At 39.4% G+C, this 16,714-nt stretch overlaps 1 protein-coding gene across 4 annotated transcripts in view; it reads right to left on the reverse strand.

Annotated features, from left to right (window-relative positions):
- The window catches only part of ANKRD44 (ankyrin repeat domain 44), a 369,642-nt gene that overhangs the window by 34,744 nt on the left and 318,184 nt on the right, over positions 1–16,714 (reverse strand). For all 4 annotated transcript variants that reach the window (XM_036745366.1, XM_036745365.1, XM_036745364.1 and 1 more), the window contains exons 17-18: positions 9,676–9,747; positions 1,376–1,577 (exon numbers count right to left, since the gene is read on the reverse strand). In XM_036745366.1, the coding sequence (XP_036601261.1) occupies positions 1,376–1,577; positions 9,676–9,747 (274 nt within the window). The remainder of the gene's footprint in view (positions 1–1,375; positions 1,578–9,675; positions 9,748–16,714) is intronic.

Genomic DNA, 16,714 nt, shown 5'->3' on the forward strand with positions numbered 1-16,714 from the left:
CCAGGCTGTGGGAATCCCTTGCCTCTATCATTTTTGCTTCTGGGAATTATATTAGGAATGTATGATCTATTTCCTCCACCTGGCTAGGGTGGGCTGTAATATATTTCTCTAGTTAATATCATTTCAGTTTCTTTCCCTTTTTTCCTCTCTCAAATGCTTTGGAGGATGCCTCCCTTTGTGGCACAGCCATATCTAAACAGACGATCCTCTTCATAGACAATACTATGTCATGGCCCCTTCTATCTCTCTGTTTCTTTTGAACACGGCCTACCTTTCCATCAATGTAGTTCACTTGTTAATTCCACCTTACATACTGTACACCCTTACAAACTCAATTAAGCAGCTAGGTGGCACGGTAAGAGTGCTGGGCCTAGAGTGAGGAAGACCTGAGTTCAGTCTGAACTCAGATACTTGCTAGATGTGTGACCTTGAACAAGTCACTTACCCTGTTCACCTTAGTTTCCTCAACTGTAAAATGGGGATAATTTGTAGCACCCACCTCTCAGGATTGTTGTAGGGATCAAATGAGAAAATATTTGTAAAGCGCTGGCACATTTGTCCAGTTGTTCTTTTGTGTCCAACTCTTCATGACTCTGTATGGCGTTTTCTTGGCAAAGACACTGGAGTGGTTTGCCATTTACTTCTCCAGTGGTTTAAGGCAAGCAGAGGAAGTGACTCGCTCAGGGTCACACAGCTCATCAGTGTCTGAGGCTTGATTTGAACTTAGGTCTTTCTGACTCCAGTCCTAGTGCTCTACCCACTGAGTCCCTAGATGCCCCAACATTATGATTTTCTTGATGATACCTCCCTTGTATTAATCTCTCAAATTAATTTCATTATCCACTAAGCATTAGGCATAAGACATTCTGGGGCCATACATATTGACCCCGAGGTGTTGCAGTGGGTAAAGTACTATATATGGAGTTAGGTACACCTGAATTCAAATCCAGCCTCAGACACCTCAGTCTGCCTCAGTTTCCCCATCATAAAAATGGGATAGCTAGCATCTACTTCCCACAGTTATTGCGAGGATAAAATGAAATAATATTTGTAAAGTATTTTGTAAACTTAAAGCACTCAATGAATTCTAGTGAACATTATTATTATCCCGTACTATGAATTGCTAGGCACCTCCCTTACTGTTCTTCATTTTATGACTGATACCTGAAAGTGAAAAAAAAATGACCAGAAAGAGAAAAGATCTGAACAAACAGAGGAATAGAACTAATTCCTCTGGGGATAAGAAGAGGTAACAATATGCTTATGCCAACCACAAGGCAAGCCATATAGCCAGGGTAACCCACCAATCCACCAAAGAAACAACTTTACCCATCCTGTCCCCTCCCCTCCTCTCCCAAGAAAAGGCAGCACCTACCAGAGGCATGGAGTGGGGTTCTTTTGGTTACATTGTCTTTCACAAAGATGGACGCTCCTTGATTGATAAGTGCTTCCACACATTCTGCATGTCCCTTAAAGGCAGCTAGGTCCAGAGCTGTTCGGCCCTTTTCATCCCTGATATCCAGGTCTACAAGGGATTGCAGAAGTACTTCCAAGGCTTGATGATGGCCATTGTAGGCCTAGCAAGATGGAACCAAAGACATTTAAGAAACCAAAAAATCTCAGTAATGTACAGCACACTGTAAGAACACTGTAGGGCAGCTAGGAGTGCCGTAGATAGACAGCCCGGCCTGGAGTCAGGAAGACTCGTCTTTCTGAGTTCAAATCTGGCCTCAGACACTTACGAGCGGTGTGACCCTGGGCAAGTCACTATTTGTCTCAGTTTTCTAATCTGTAAAATGAGCTGGAGAAGGAAATGACAAAATACTCCAGTATCTCTGCTAAGAAAACCTCAAACGGTTTAGGGTCACAGAGTCAAATACAACTGAAATGACTAAACAAGAAATTATAAGAACACAGAAGAATCTATCAGAGTATCATAACTACTCATGTTTGCTTAGTACTTTAACATTTATGGAAAGTGCTTTTCCCATGGTCATTCTGTGACAAAGATAGTATGAGTATTATTTTCTTCATAAGGAAATGATGGCTTAGAAACGTTAAACTACCTCATAAGTTGCACAGAAATTTAGGTCCTCTGACTCCCAAACTATGCTCCTTATAACGTGCAATGCTGCTGTCCCAAAACAGCAATCTTGGAAGGAGCTGTTAGTATTCCACTGAAGGAACCATTTGGATACAAGAAAAACAGCATATTAAAGTTATAATGAGAATTCCAGTTCTCCTATATCAATAAATCACGTGCCCAAAGTATGGTATTAGCTAAATAAATGTGGGAGCCAGTCTACATGTCTGTAGGATTCACACTGGTAGGATTTTTTTTTTATGTCTTTAGGTTTTATTTTTAAATCAGAATGTGAAGGAGAGGGAGGAGAGAAGAAAATCATCTGATCCTTCAATTTAGCATACTATTACCTTACACATCATGTAAACTCCGTAAAGGTAGGACCACTGTCCTTAAAAAACAAAAACAAAAACAAAAACTTTCTCTCCCTCATGCACATACCGGGTACTTAATGTTTGTTGAAATTGAACAGAATTTAGGCCATATTGTAATCTTTTGAGACTCTAAGGGGTCCCATAGCATTTAAAATTATTATTTTTAAGAAAAGAGCATTGACTATTTAAATAAAAAGGTTACATATTTGCAAAGGCTATTAATACACTTTGCAAATATTACTGAGTTCAAATTCCTTCTCTAGCTATTTACCTGTAAGTAAGCCTACCCGTAAGACCTCGAGTAGGTCAATTAACCTCTTGGGCTTCTGTTTCCTCAGTTATAAAATGAGGAAGTTTGCCTAAATGACTTCTAAGTTTCCTTCTAGCTCTACATGTGTGATCCTGTGAATAATTCACATTCTATAATGGTCATAGGGTTTAAAAATAGTCTTCTTCACAAAAATCTGAAAGGGAGTCAGGGTAGGTATGATGATTCCCTTTTTAAACAGGAAACTGGTACGAGATTAGTAGCCCAAGGTCATAGAACTAAAGTGTTGACCAGGACTCAAGCTACTCTGTCTCCCATACTTATGATTCAGGAGCTCAAAGCCACTTGCATAAAACTCTCCCCATTGATGGAGATCGATTACTCGACGATGTGCATGCTTGAGCTTGGGAGAAGAGAGAGCTTTGCCTTCTGGCTTCTAGCTTCAAGAGAAGAAAAGCAGACAAAAGATAAATGGTTTCAGAATCTCTTCAGGGAGAGAAAGACTTTGGGAAGAAGCACACATGATGTAGGTGCTGATGGCTCCCCTACGTGTCAGTTTCTTCCTAGAGACTTTCCCCTTAGGGATATCCTTGAACAGAATATGGAACCACGTGTCTTCTTTCTTGAAGCCAGAAGTTAGAAGACAAAGACTTACCCCTTGCTAAGGCACAGAGCATGGAGTTCTCAGTTTTCTCTAATGAGAAAAGCGTTATACAAATGGAGTTGAGCCCTGGCTTATCTCATTGAGAGGAGGCCCATGAATAGAGAGGAAAAAAGGAAAAAAGAAACAGAGAGTGAAGAAAAGAGGGAGGAAGAAGAGGGAAGAATGGAGAGCAGAGAAGCTATTCGTGGTAACAATGGCTTTTGTATAGCACTTTAAGGTTTGCAATGTACTTTCCCGCCATTATCTCGTTTGATCTTCACTACAATCACATAAGTTGGTATTAATATTATCACCATTTTGCAAATGAGGAAACTGAGGTTGAGAGGTTGGGTGATCCACATCGCATAAGTGCTGAGACAGGATTTAAACCCACATCTTCCTGACTCCAGGCCCATCGTTCTATATAGTACACCGACCTGCCTCCATGATGGGAACTGGGACTTCTCTCTAGCCTCTCTCACCAGGCAAGTTGAAGCCCATTAGCGGACTGCAGCAGGAGGCTGGCCAGTAGAGATCCATGCTTTCTACATACCCCTCAAATGCCCTTACTACCTTTGGGACAGGATCTTATTCACTAAAGGGACAAAAGGGCTCAGACTGATTAAATAAACAATAGTGTCAAAAGGAGCCCACAGGAATTAGGAGCTCTGTACTAATATTATTTACATTAAGCAGTACCCTATTTTAAAAAAATGTTCTGCCTCCTATTATAGGACATGAATAAGCTCTGCTCAGCCAGCTCAGCCTAGCCCTCCCAAAGAAGCACAATTTAGTAAACTGACAGCTTTTGAATATTGTTAGTGACATCTATTAATTATGTATCTTTATAATAACATCACCTAGGAAGACAGCCATCTAAGTTGAATATTTAACAGTTGGATAGTGATTTAAAATGCCTTTATCACAATCACTTCAGCAGATACAGATATTAAGACCATTTCCCCTCCTCAACATGAATAATGTCTCCTGAGGGAACACGTTTCCAAAACAGAGCTCATTATATCTCATCCTTCCTAAACTCCACTCACTTCCTAAATCCCCTCTTTCTGTAGAGGGCATTTTTATTCTTTCAGTAACCCAGGTTTTCAACCTTGATGCTTCCCTTTCCATTCACTGTCCCCCTGGGCCGGTGCTCTGTCCCGTGCACCACCTAGCTGCTCCAACTGAAGGTGTTCATCTTGCTCTTTTCCACCATCTGTTAGGGGAGGGGGCGCTTTGGAAATACGAGAGGAGGAAGGAAGGCCCAGAAACAACGGCTTGGAAGGGAGGATCTGTTGGTTTACGATTCTAAATGAGAATCTATATGGATCTTTTGGGAAGGAATTTCTTTACTTAAAAAAAAAAATTCTTCCATGGTATTGTGAACCATGTGCCTACAAACGGAAAGTCAGGTAGCCAGTAAGAGGAAACTGGTATCTAGATCATGTCACTTCTAGGCAGAGCTGTAACTAGAGTGGGTCAACAGTGGCTTTGGCCCCAGAAAACAAATTTCAAGGAAAATGAAAGCATTTGCTGTCTCTAAGTAACATTAAAAAAACAAGAGAGCTTAATTATGCAGTCATTGAAAAGAATTGTTTAAAATTGGAAGCAACCATATATTCCTCGTTCTCCTCCTGGAGGCCACATCCCATGGGAACTCCTTCCCATGCTAGCAGTGCCCTCAAACCTGCCTCTTCCCATACCTGAACCTCATCTCCACTCATGGACCCTGTGTCTGAGCTTTAAAAGATGATGAGGGACATTTTATGTGGCTTACCCTGGAAATTGTGCTGCCTCAGACCAAAAAAAAATGTATTTTTCTTATAGTTACAGTTCTGCTTCTAAGTTTAGTGGTCTTTCCCCTTAAAGACATTTAAAGGTCCTAAAATAAATTCTTAAGGGTCTAAGTTCATGACTTCAAATACATTATTTTAAGCTATCATGGCATAGAGAGAAGAGCATTGGATTTGGAGAGTCAATGGACCTGGGCTCAAATCCAAGCTCTGAAATGTACTATGTAACCTTACTTACTTACTCACTTAACCTCCCTGGGCCTCAGTTTCTTCATCTGTAAAATGAGGGGGTTGGACTAGATGGTTTCTAGGGTTCCTTCCAGTTCTAAATCTATGATCCTATGATCCATGGAGATACAATGCTTTCAAAAAGATAAACACTGAAGTTATCTGAAGATCAAAGAAAGATTTTGCATCTAAGTGTCCTTGCTCAAAGAGTATAAAAGAACTACAGACATTTTGAAGTAAACTTCTGGAGAAGTCATTGGAATCTGAATGGACTATAAGAACAGAAGTATAAGACAGCGTTTTAAGAAGTTTAAACTTACATAGAGTAACATTGAAACCCAAATTTCACCTAGTTTAGGCCTAAACTTGGCACTCTCCCCAACCTGAAATAACATACATATATTTAAACATCTTTACATGTTTCCAAACACATACTGGTTCCCACCATGCAAAGTTTTTTTTTTGTTTGTTTGTTTTTGTTCTTATCATCCTCTATAACAAAGATAATAAATATTTAGGCAAATTTTTCTTCTGTTAATTTGATTGAGGTTAGGCCTGGGATGATGTAAGCAGACAATTAAGCCAGAAAAGAAACAACATATCTTATATATCACAGCTTGCCCATTAAGCTGTCCAATTTAAAGTCAACTGAGGAAAGATGCACAAGTAAAAAGAAGATTTAGGGGATGCAGGGTACAAAGGAAGTTAGCATAATACATTACAATTAGATTTTTCTTTAGGGGTTTAATGGGGCTCGTAGAAATTGTGTGACTTGTCCAAGGCCACACAGATAATTAAAGGAAGAACCAGGAGAAGTACTCAAGTCTCCTGACTTCCACCCCACTGATTTTTTTCTACTATATCTCCTAATCTGAAGTTCATTAAGTATAAACTACTAAATGATTTTTGGAAGAAAAAAAAACTGAGAAAAATAGTGAATTTTTTGAAGACTGTGAAATTCACTTAACTTCAAGGCAAAGCATATTAACTCTGACTTAAAGGTAAGAGAAAGCACATGCTAACACAGCGGTAATTTTTGCAGCTCAGGAAAATACTGGACATCAAGTGGTATCAAGTATGTGCTCAGTTAAAGAGGTAAGTGGAGTGATCACACAAGAGACTGAGGCCTCAGGGCACCTGGGTGAAGGCTGGGGAAATGGAGACATGTCAGAATGGAAAAAGCACTCCCCTTTTCCTTCATCCTGGTAGCTTCCTATGTTAGTTAGCTATTCTTGCTAACTAGGTTAGAATGTTGTTTCCACGCTGCTGTTATCGTTCAGTTGCTTCAGTGCTATCTGACTCTTCATGAACCCCTTTGGAGATTTCTTGGCAAAGATACTGGAGTGGTTTTCCATTTCCTTCTCCAGCTCATTTTATAGATGAGGAAACTGAGGCAGAGTTAAGTGACTTGCCCAGGGTCACACCCCTAATAAGTATCTGAGGCCAGATTTGAACTCATGAAGATGAGTCTTCCTGACTTCAGGTTCAGTGCTCTATCTACTGTGCCACCTACCTGCCCTTTCTATGTTGCAAAGGACTTCAAGTGATTTTAATGCCCTGGAAGATAAAGCTTCAGCCATCTCACACTAGCTATGCATTGGCATTCTAGACAGTAAACCTTCCAAATTGAGTCCTACGATGACCATTAATGATTTATTTAGGAGAATGATAGCTCTATATGCCTCCCAAAGCCACCCCTAACAGAATAAAAGGGAAGGTTGCCCTAGGAACTCTATATTAGGAAGGATGATGTCACTAATAGCTGGTGCCAAAAAAGAATTTAGGTATTTATGTGTCCAATCAACTCCCCAAATGCCCTTTCTCCTCCCCCTAAAGCATTTGTTTATTCATTTGTTCAACTATTACATAAGCTCCACAAGGTCAGGGATTGTATCTTATTCACGTTTTGTATCACCCACTAATAACTAGCACAGTGTTCTGCACACAGAAGCTATATAATAAATGCTTGTCAAATAGATGACTACTCAATAATCATGCCTCAATTCTAAGTGTTTATTTGCATTCAATTCAGATTATATATCTAGATATTTTAATACATACTACTAAGCTTTGTGAGGTTTAGGTGTGTGTCATTTTTGTACTCCCTCAATCTTCTTGAACTTAGCACAATGCTCAATAAAGAGCTGATGAATGAATCAATGAGATATTATTCTAGGGGCTGTGCATATTAATATAAACACATAATCCTGCCCCTTTTCCCTTTCCTAGTCTTTGGAGTTTTTTTTCCCTTTTTTCTTTCCTCTCTCCCCCCCACCCTAGAGATAGCTACCATTACATACAAATATGTATGTGTGTGTATCTATATCTATATCTAAATAAAAATATGTACATGTGTGTATATATATATATATATATATATATATTCAAACCATTCTATACAGACTTCTATTTATTACTTCTTTCTCTGAATGGAGATACCATCTTCCTTCATATATCCTTTGTAGTTAATTTGATATAATAGTCAAAATTATTTAGTCACTCAAAGTTGTTATTAAACTGCCTACACCAGTCTTTGGGTTTTACTAAGCACAGGGGCATCAAACCATTTCACTTGCTGGGGCCAGTTAACTGAAAAGCACATACTGAGTGACTAGTGCACCTAGGGGACTAGACAGTTTTCCCCTTTCTGCCATCCATACCAAAGACGTTTGGGCAATCACAGTGAGTGTTTTTATTTTCTTTTATCAGAAAGGGATCAAATAAAGGAGACAGAGAGCTAAGGATCACTTCTTTTACAGATGGCATGTAACATCCAAGTAGCCCCTGAACAAACTGGCTCTCCTTAATTTTACTTCCTTCCCTTCTTCATTTCCTTCATTGTAAGTAAGATGGTATAAACATGGAATTAAAGCAGGTTGGAGGGGGCGGGGTGTGTGAGGAATGGATAGAAAAAGAAGGGAGAAAAAGAATGATGAGACCTTTGATAGAAATCTGGACATTTAGAAGAGAGTTGGGTCTATGAAGAAAGAGAAAAAGTTCTGTATTGGACACATTAAGCTCAAGGTATCACTGAGACATCTTGTTTGAAATGTTCAACAGGCAATTAATAACATGGGATTAAATCTCAGGAGATAGAATGTCTGGCATCAATATGTTGAGACCCTGGGCCAAAAGGCTGCTCAAGGAGAGGTAAATGGGTCCAGGTCAGAAATAGAGAAGGTCAAAACTTCTGTGCTGATAGACAGTGGGACCGTGCCCTGGAGTGTCCACTACTCTCACACTTGCCTGGAAGCCTGGAAGAACTAGGGAGGTTCAGTCTCCAAAAAGAAAAAAAAACAATGGAGAAGGCATTAAAGTAAAGCTATTAATGAACAAAAACTTGAGGAGCGTTATGTGTTATCTGGATATAAGCCATTTCCTTTCCTGTGGCCAGATGGGAATAAGGAAATAAAGACACAGAGAACAGGTGGTAGCAGTTAGGAACCTGAAGGGACAGACTCTATTGACCTTGGCTTGTTGGTGGAAAAAGAGTGACCCTTATAGGGTACAAGAGGGATGACAGTTCCATGGTAAGAACTGGCATGAGTAGTGGGATTTGCAGCTCACCTTTGAAAGTGTGCTTTCAAGTAGCAGGACAAACAAACTACTCCAAACATACACATCTCATCTTATTCTCACAAATTTGTATTGGAACATGTTGTGCATGTTTTGAGTGTTTCAGTACAAGTGTTTGAGCTTCTAAGCACAAAAAATTAATTGTACTAGTCTTTTCATAAGCCAGTTTCTGTGAGTTCATACTTCAAAAATATGGGGAATTGACCTGCATTATCATTGGTAAAGGAACTCCAAAGGGAGGAAACTCACTCTAAAAATGCAAGTTGGCACCTTCTCAGCAATTTATAGTCCTATAGAATTGTCTAGAGTTAAATGAATTACCCAGGGTCATGCAGTCAGAGATGGGACTTGAAACCAGATTCTGCTGGCTTTATAGATGATTACCCACTATACCACAATGTCTATCTAACTTCAGGTTTTGCATGCGCGCGCACGCACACACACACGTACGTGTATGTATACATGTGCATGTACACCTGTACTCATGTGTATACATGTGTAAGGGATTAATTTTAATATTGAATATTTGACATTATTTCACTATTAGACATCACAAGCAACTTAGTTTTTCAAATGAATTAGATGAGACGCCATCTTAAAAGTTTCATTCCCTCTATTAAATCGTAGTTTCAGGTTTCATTAATTTTAAAAGCCTGAAAAAATGTCTAGTTGTCTGTGATGGGCAAAGCTGCTGATGTTGTTTCACTTACAGCTAAGTGCAGTGGGCTCTTCGTGGCACTGGAGTCTGATTCCTCAAAAGTGTTGTTAGTTCTTTCCAAAAGCTGCAGAGACAGAAAGGGAAGAGTGGCCCATGAACACTCCCAATCACATAAAATTCTATTTCCTGGATGCTAATATTGATATAGAGAAGAAAACGAGCTTCACCTTGTTTAAGGCAGTAGGAGAAATCCAGTGAAATTACCTCCAAAATGGAAACATTAAAGACGTTAGAATGGAAGCTCCTTGAGGACAGGGGTGGTTTCATTTTTTCCTTTATATCTCAGCATCTAGCACAGTACCTTTTTTATGTGTGTAAATAATATTTTATTTTTTCCAATTATATGTAAAGATAGTTTTCAACATTCATTTTATATAAGATTTCAAGTTCCAAATTTTTCTCCCTTCTCTTCCCCCTCCACAAGACAGCAAGCAATCTGATACAGGTTACATATGTGTAATAATGTTCAACATATTTGCACATTGGTCATGTTGTGAAATAAGAAACAGAACAGGGGAAAAACTGAAAAGAAAAAAAAAACAAAATAGGTGAAAGTAGTATGCTTCAATTTGCCTTGAGACTCCATAGTTCTTTCTCTGGATGCAGATAGCATTTTGAATCATGAGTCTTTTGGAATTGTCTTGGACCACTGTATTGCTGAGGCTATCTAGTTGATCATCACACAACGTTAGCACAATGCCTAGAACACAGTAGATACTTAATAAGTACTTGTTGAATTGAGTTTAAACTTATTTACATCATAAAGGCCCAATATTTCCTATTCAAAGAAGCCCATGGCCTTTAAACACACACCCAGATGTATAGCTTTCTATTATGGTGTACAGCAACCTACGAACTTACAAAAACAATGCTAGACCCTTTATAATGAATTTTGGACAAAGCACAATAATGATGATTGTCATTTGCACCTAGTGTAAAATTAACAACTAAAATGACAATTTTAAACTTGAGAAAAATACAGCAGAAGTAACCACAATGGCAGCATCAGGACACTGATAAATCTAGGAGCATTGTGGTTTTCTTTCTTTTTTGACTGAATGCATTCAAACAGAATCTGGAACTTTAGCAATCTTGGATTTCTTAGCATAATGAGAATACATTTAATTTTAGCTTGGACACAGATACCTTCAGAAAAACTCTCATAAACATCTGAAATGAGCCTGGGCTGTGACAGAATTCAGGGACAGCTGTTCTTCTGTCTTGTTTTTTTTGAAGCATTATCACCTGCAAGGCTTCCGGGAATTGACCTCTTTGTACCAACCCAAATCCTGTCCTAGCTTGAACTTTTTAATCAAAGGAAAACAGAATCACTTTATCTACCATCATAAACATGATGAATAAGGACAAGAAGACAATATACTGTTTATAGCAACATTCCAGGCATGTTTCCAGAAGATTTATTTTTTAATAGACTTCTTTCACCCTACAAATAAATACTTTGATCATTCTATGCCAGAGTCAAAGTTCTTTAGAAGCACTTAATACTTTTTTTTTCTTTTTCGATGGGTTGGGGATATGGGGTGTGTGTGTGTGTGTGTGTGTGTGCTCGTGAGAGAGAGAGAGAGAGAGAAAGAGAGAGAGAGAGAGAGAGAGAGGGAATGAACTTTACAATAAAACACAGTCCAATGTACAATGGTTCTTAGAATAGAGTCCTGAAAGAACAGTCTCTGTAAGTGTTTGCTTTGGAAGTTCTCTGGTCTCCCTACAGTTATCAAATGAGGCTGGCAAAGGGTTCATCCACCCTGGGGGCAGGGCAGAATGGAAGAAATAATAGATCCTTCTCAGCTGAGTCAAAGGTACCCTGGCTTCTCTGCCTCTGCTCCTAAACTAGGGGTCACTGCATTTCACCACCATGGGGTTTCAATACTTTGTCTATAAGAGAAAAGCAAAATACTCTCTTCATTCAGTTTCTTCCAAATTATAAACTTTCCAGACGAGGATTTAAAGAAGTAGATACTCTCTCTCCTGGGAAAAAGCCAGTTGCATATTCAGTCTACTTTGTAAGAGGCAGCTAGATAGTGCAGTGGATAGAGTGCTGGACTTGGAGTCAGGAAGGCCTACATTCAAATCTGGCCTCAGATTACTAGCTGTGTGACCCCAGGCAAATTGCTTAACTTGTTTGCCTCCATTTCTCCATCTGTAAAATGGGGTTAATAATCACACCTGTCTCCCAGGGTTCTTGTGAGAGGAAAGTAAGATAATTATAAATTGCTTTGCAAATTCTCTCTCTCTCTCTCTCTCTGTGTGTGTGTGTGTGTGTGTGTGTGTGTGTGTGTGTATTATATATATATACATATGTGGATATATACATTCTTACATATATATTTAACATGAAAATATCCCTTCTCTTCTACCATTTCCCCTCCCTTTCAGTTGAATTTATCTCAATCATTTCTATTAATTTAAAAGTCACAAATCGTAAGACAATTTGAAGTATGTTCTGTGCTGCTTGCCACAGGCATCAAAATTAGCAATTATAGTTCTAACAAACACCATTTTGAAACTTAATCCATTTTATTTCATTTTGGAAGGTTATATGGAAAATATTAACTGGCTACTACAATACAAATGTGAAGCCAGATCTCAGTGTAATTAGCAGTTACGCAACCCAAACAGCTGAAAGATTTCCCACTTCACCACGATATTTTCACTGTAACCAGCTAACAGTGGGATTGTAGACAGGGGAGATGACAGGTAGAAAGGGAACTTTCCCAGTATTTGGGTCTTGTTTTGGCTCCACCTTCAGCAACTTTTCTTAGTATTTGAGATGCTCATCCAAGGACGATGATTTGTCTAGAGTTACAAAGCAATAATAATGTCAATATTAACTGAAATATAGATTTGACAACTCTCCCTTACTTTGTCAGATTCTGCTGTGTGTGAGAATCTCTATGAGAAATAAGGAGAGGTGATTTTCAAGTGGTTTATTTGAAGACGGGATATATCCTTATAATTTCTTTTCCCTTAAGATTTCAAATTTAAGTCTTAAATATATTTAAAAAGTTCAGGAGAATAAGGACCAGCATACTGCTGCCCCTGTTCTTTTCTCCTTCTGCATCACTATCATACAAACCTGAGGAGTTTTTGTGGGGGTGAGGAGTGGGGAGGGGGAGGGCTGTGGATAGAGAGGGTCTCTATGGATCCTAGTTCATTTTAGGAACCTACTATTTGCCTTAAAGGCAACTGCTTCCTGTATCTGCCATTCTCCCAGAAGCCTCTCTCTATCCCTTTTTTTATTCTATATGGTTCTTTATTTTCTTAGCCACACTTGCTTAGTGCTTTCTGCCAAACACTGTCTGGCCGTAGCATTCTGGAAAATGTAGTCTTTTCCTGCTGTTGTCATATCCACTACATTCTCCTCTGGTTAGAGAATCTGTGGTCCCTTAATCTAAATTAAGTACACATGTACAGGTTTTAGGTGCATATTAAACAACATTCATTAAACTGTATATAATATAGTCACTTGCAATTTAGCCCAGACACACATATGGATCACATGCCAGAATATATTACATAGCATTATATATTATGACTGCATACGGTACAACTTATAATAATACATTCTCTGATCTGAGCACTAGGCTGTCTCAAAAACAGCACAAAGCCTTGGGCTAACAGATACAGCCGAGCTACACGAGAAGCCTTCTTGCCCAGGGACATTCTATGTCAGCTTGAATATTGGTTAGACAGTCCAGGTACTTCCAAGGCAATGTCCTTGTCATTTCTGCACCCTCAGTCTCAGTACACTTTGTAGTTAAGTCATTATCCTCAAATCTGTGTCCATTGGACTCTTGTTCATCTACACAACCCGATCAGGTTGGTACAACTTCCATGGATGTCATATGGTTCAGGAAGCCTCAGGTACTTCTGTTCACCAATACATGACCTTTGTATTCCTGCCTAGCCTAGAACCCACAAATCCTACTTTGGTTTAGGAACCTTCCACTGCTTGCCCTAAAAGATAGCTTCTATTCACATCTGCCATTCCCTTGGAAACTTCTCTTGCCTCTCTTCTTTCCTTATTTTCTGGTGGGGGGGTGGTGGGGTGGGAGGGTAGGAAGGAGGAGGAGGAGGGTGTGCTTTCTTCAGTCTACAGCATCACAGGAAATGTATTTTCCTATTAGCACCATTTCTACATCTACGGCACTATCAGGTTTACAAAGTGCTTTCCTCCCAACAAATCCCTAAGGTAGGTACTTCGAGTACTGTATCACCACCATCTTAGAGATGAGAAAACTGAGGCAAAGAGAGAATAAGTGATTTTCCAAGGCTCACAAAGCTAGTAAATACTGAAGTTGAGACTTGAAATCAGGTCTTCTGACTCCAAGGTTCTTTCCACCACCCCATGCTGGAAAAAACTCATGAACAGAGGGTACGAATGTATATGTTATTCTCAGGTGCAAATTGTAGGCATTAATATAACGCTTGGAAACCTACATCACACATTCACTACTTTTACAGTTAGACAATAAAACCTAAAACCTCAGTTTCTTAGAAAGTTGACCATCATCCAAGTCAATAATTGAATAGAATGGCTACTGGAACAAAATCTTTATCTGACTTATTGTTATTCTTCTTCCTCTCCAAAATTCTGGCTCCTTGCTCCCAACATACCATCTGTGGATTGTCTACTAATTCCTGTCATTGTGTTAGATATAATCAAGTGCCATTCCCATTCTTTTCCCCATGCTCTCATCCCATTTCTCTATGTTCAGCTAGGCTTTTTCTGAGTAGGGAAGCAGACAGTCCTCACCTCTGGGCATCACAGAGAACCATAACTTAACGAGGAGGTTCTTGACACCTTTTGAGATGAGTAGATGACCACATTCAAAGTTAAAAGAACGGATGGAAAAGAGCCAGAATCGAAGTAACAACAGAATTGGAAAACTCAGGCAAAGAGAGTCTTAATGGCTTGCCTTTAAAGGCAATCCAAGAGACAAAGCTGCAAAAGCATCACGGGATCATGGGCATAATGCTGAAAGGAACCACAAAGGTCATTTAGTCTGGACGTTTTATTTTACAGAAGTGGAAACTGAGGCCTGGGGAAATTATGTGCTTTGTCCAAGGTCTCCTACTTAGTAAGTATCAGTGGCAGGATTTGAACTCAGGTGCTCTGACTCAAGGCAGTGATTTTTACACTATAATGTTCTTCAGAATATTTTTGGAAGGGAAATGAAATTCAGTATAAACATCAATCCCAAAATAAGCCTATTGGCTACAGGTTTATTGAAACAACCATCACTGTCATCAAAATTTGTGAGGTGAAAACCAATCACAGATATCCAAGAAGGATTATGAATGGCTATTTGAAATTGTGGTAAGAAAAAACATTCAGGGGTTACAGTATAACAAAAGCTGAACATGAACCAATCAGGGGTTACAGTGTACCAAAGCTGAACATGAACCATTTTAAAAGCATGTAGTGAAAAAAAAATAAGCAACCATGACTCTGAACAGGCCATATGTTGTGGTCTTCATCCTAGTTCATCCTGCTTAAAATCTTACTAAAGCACTTGGCTCTGCCACTTAAGAATGAGATGAACTTGAACAAGAGATGAAAGAGAGAGAGAGAGAGAGAGACAGAGAGACAGAGAGACAGAGAGAGACAGAGAGAGAGAGAGACAGAGAGACAGAGACAGAGAGACAGAGAGACAGAGGAAGAGACAGAGCAAGCTGAAAAGTAGAATTTATAAAGAAAAGTAAAAAAGAAGTCAGACTATTTATTTTGGAGAAGTGAAGGCCGAGAGGAGACTTAAGAGGCTTCAAGTCTACAAAAAGCTGGAAGCAGACCAGAGCCTTTGGAAAGTTGGCAGCCCTGCTTGGAATTCTCTTTCACATTCCACATTGCAGTGTTTAAGAATGAAATACCATTCAGGCATGCACCCTCAACCTTGTGAGCCAACTCATCAGCCAGTGCTATGGGGTAGTGAGAGCCCTATACCTTTTTAGAGGCGTGATAGGCTCTGGCTCAAACTGACCTCTGATTCAGTTGGGGGTTGGGTCCAGATTGGGGGTGGGGAACAAGGAGGAGAAAGGGAAAGAAGGGGAGTTAGGTTTGGAGTCAGGAAGATACTTTGTAGTCACATGACCATGGACAAGTCCTTTAACATCTCTGAGCTTCAGAATTGTTCAGAATCCCCTAAAACAGGGATCACAATACCCATAGTGCCTACCTCCCAGGGTTGTTATGAGGGTCAAATTAAGGAACTCATATATGGAAGGTATTTCGCAAACCTGTCACACTCAACTATTATAACCATAGACGGAGATCCAACTCCTCCCTTGAGCCCTAGACTATAGAACATCTCCACTTGGATTTGTCACCAAAATCCTCAGACTTAAGATGTCTAAAAATGAGTTTATGACCGTTCCCCTTAGATCTTAAATTATTTTCCCTTTTGACTTCATTATTTTTGTCTATAGCATGAGAATTCAAACATTCTCCCAGCTTTGCAATTATGGTGTTATCTTTGGCTCTTTTCTGTCACTCACCTTTTAGATCTAATTGGTGACTACGCACAATTCCTCAGCACTGTAATACTTGCATCAGTACTGTCCTCTCTATTCTCACCAATACAGTCCTGATACAAGTTCTTATTACCACCTGGCCTCCTAAATAGATTTTCCCATATCTGCCCTGAGAAGTGATAGGTTTTTTTGTTTATTTGTTTGTTTTGAGCATAGGAGTGACTTGCCCAGATCTGTGCATTAAGACAGTGATGTTAGGGAAGGATTGGGGTGTGTGTGTGTGTGTGTGTGTGTGTGTGTGTGTGTGCAGTAGAGATGGAAAAACCTGTTAAAGAGGTAGTTATTGTAGTACAAGTTGAGAACCTATACAAGGATGGTAGGCTTTTCAGACTCACAGAAATCATTATCTTCTTTCCTTAAAGCTGTCCCTTAAAATCATATACAATTTCATATTTTTATTTGGAGAACCAACATCATTCCAGCCATTTAAGTTCAAAACCTGTGTTAGACTCAGCTCTTCATTCTCTTTCCCCCTCACCTCC

The sequence above is a fragment of the Trichosurus vulpecula genome, chromosome 2 (genome assembly GCF_011100635.1).
Source record: "Trichosurus vulpecula isolate mTriVul1 chromosome 2, mTriVul1.pri, whole genome shotgun sequence".
NCBI classification, from domain to species: domain Eukaryota; kingdom Metazoa; phylum Chordata; class Mammalia; order Diprotodontia; family Phalangeridae; genus Trichosurus; species Trichosurus vulpecula.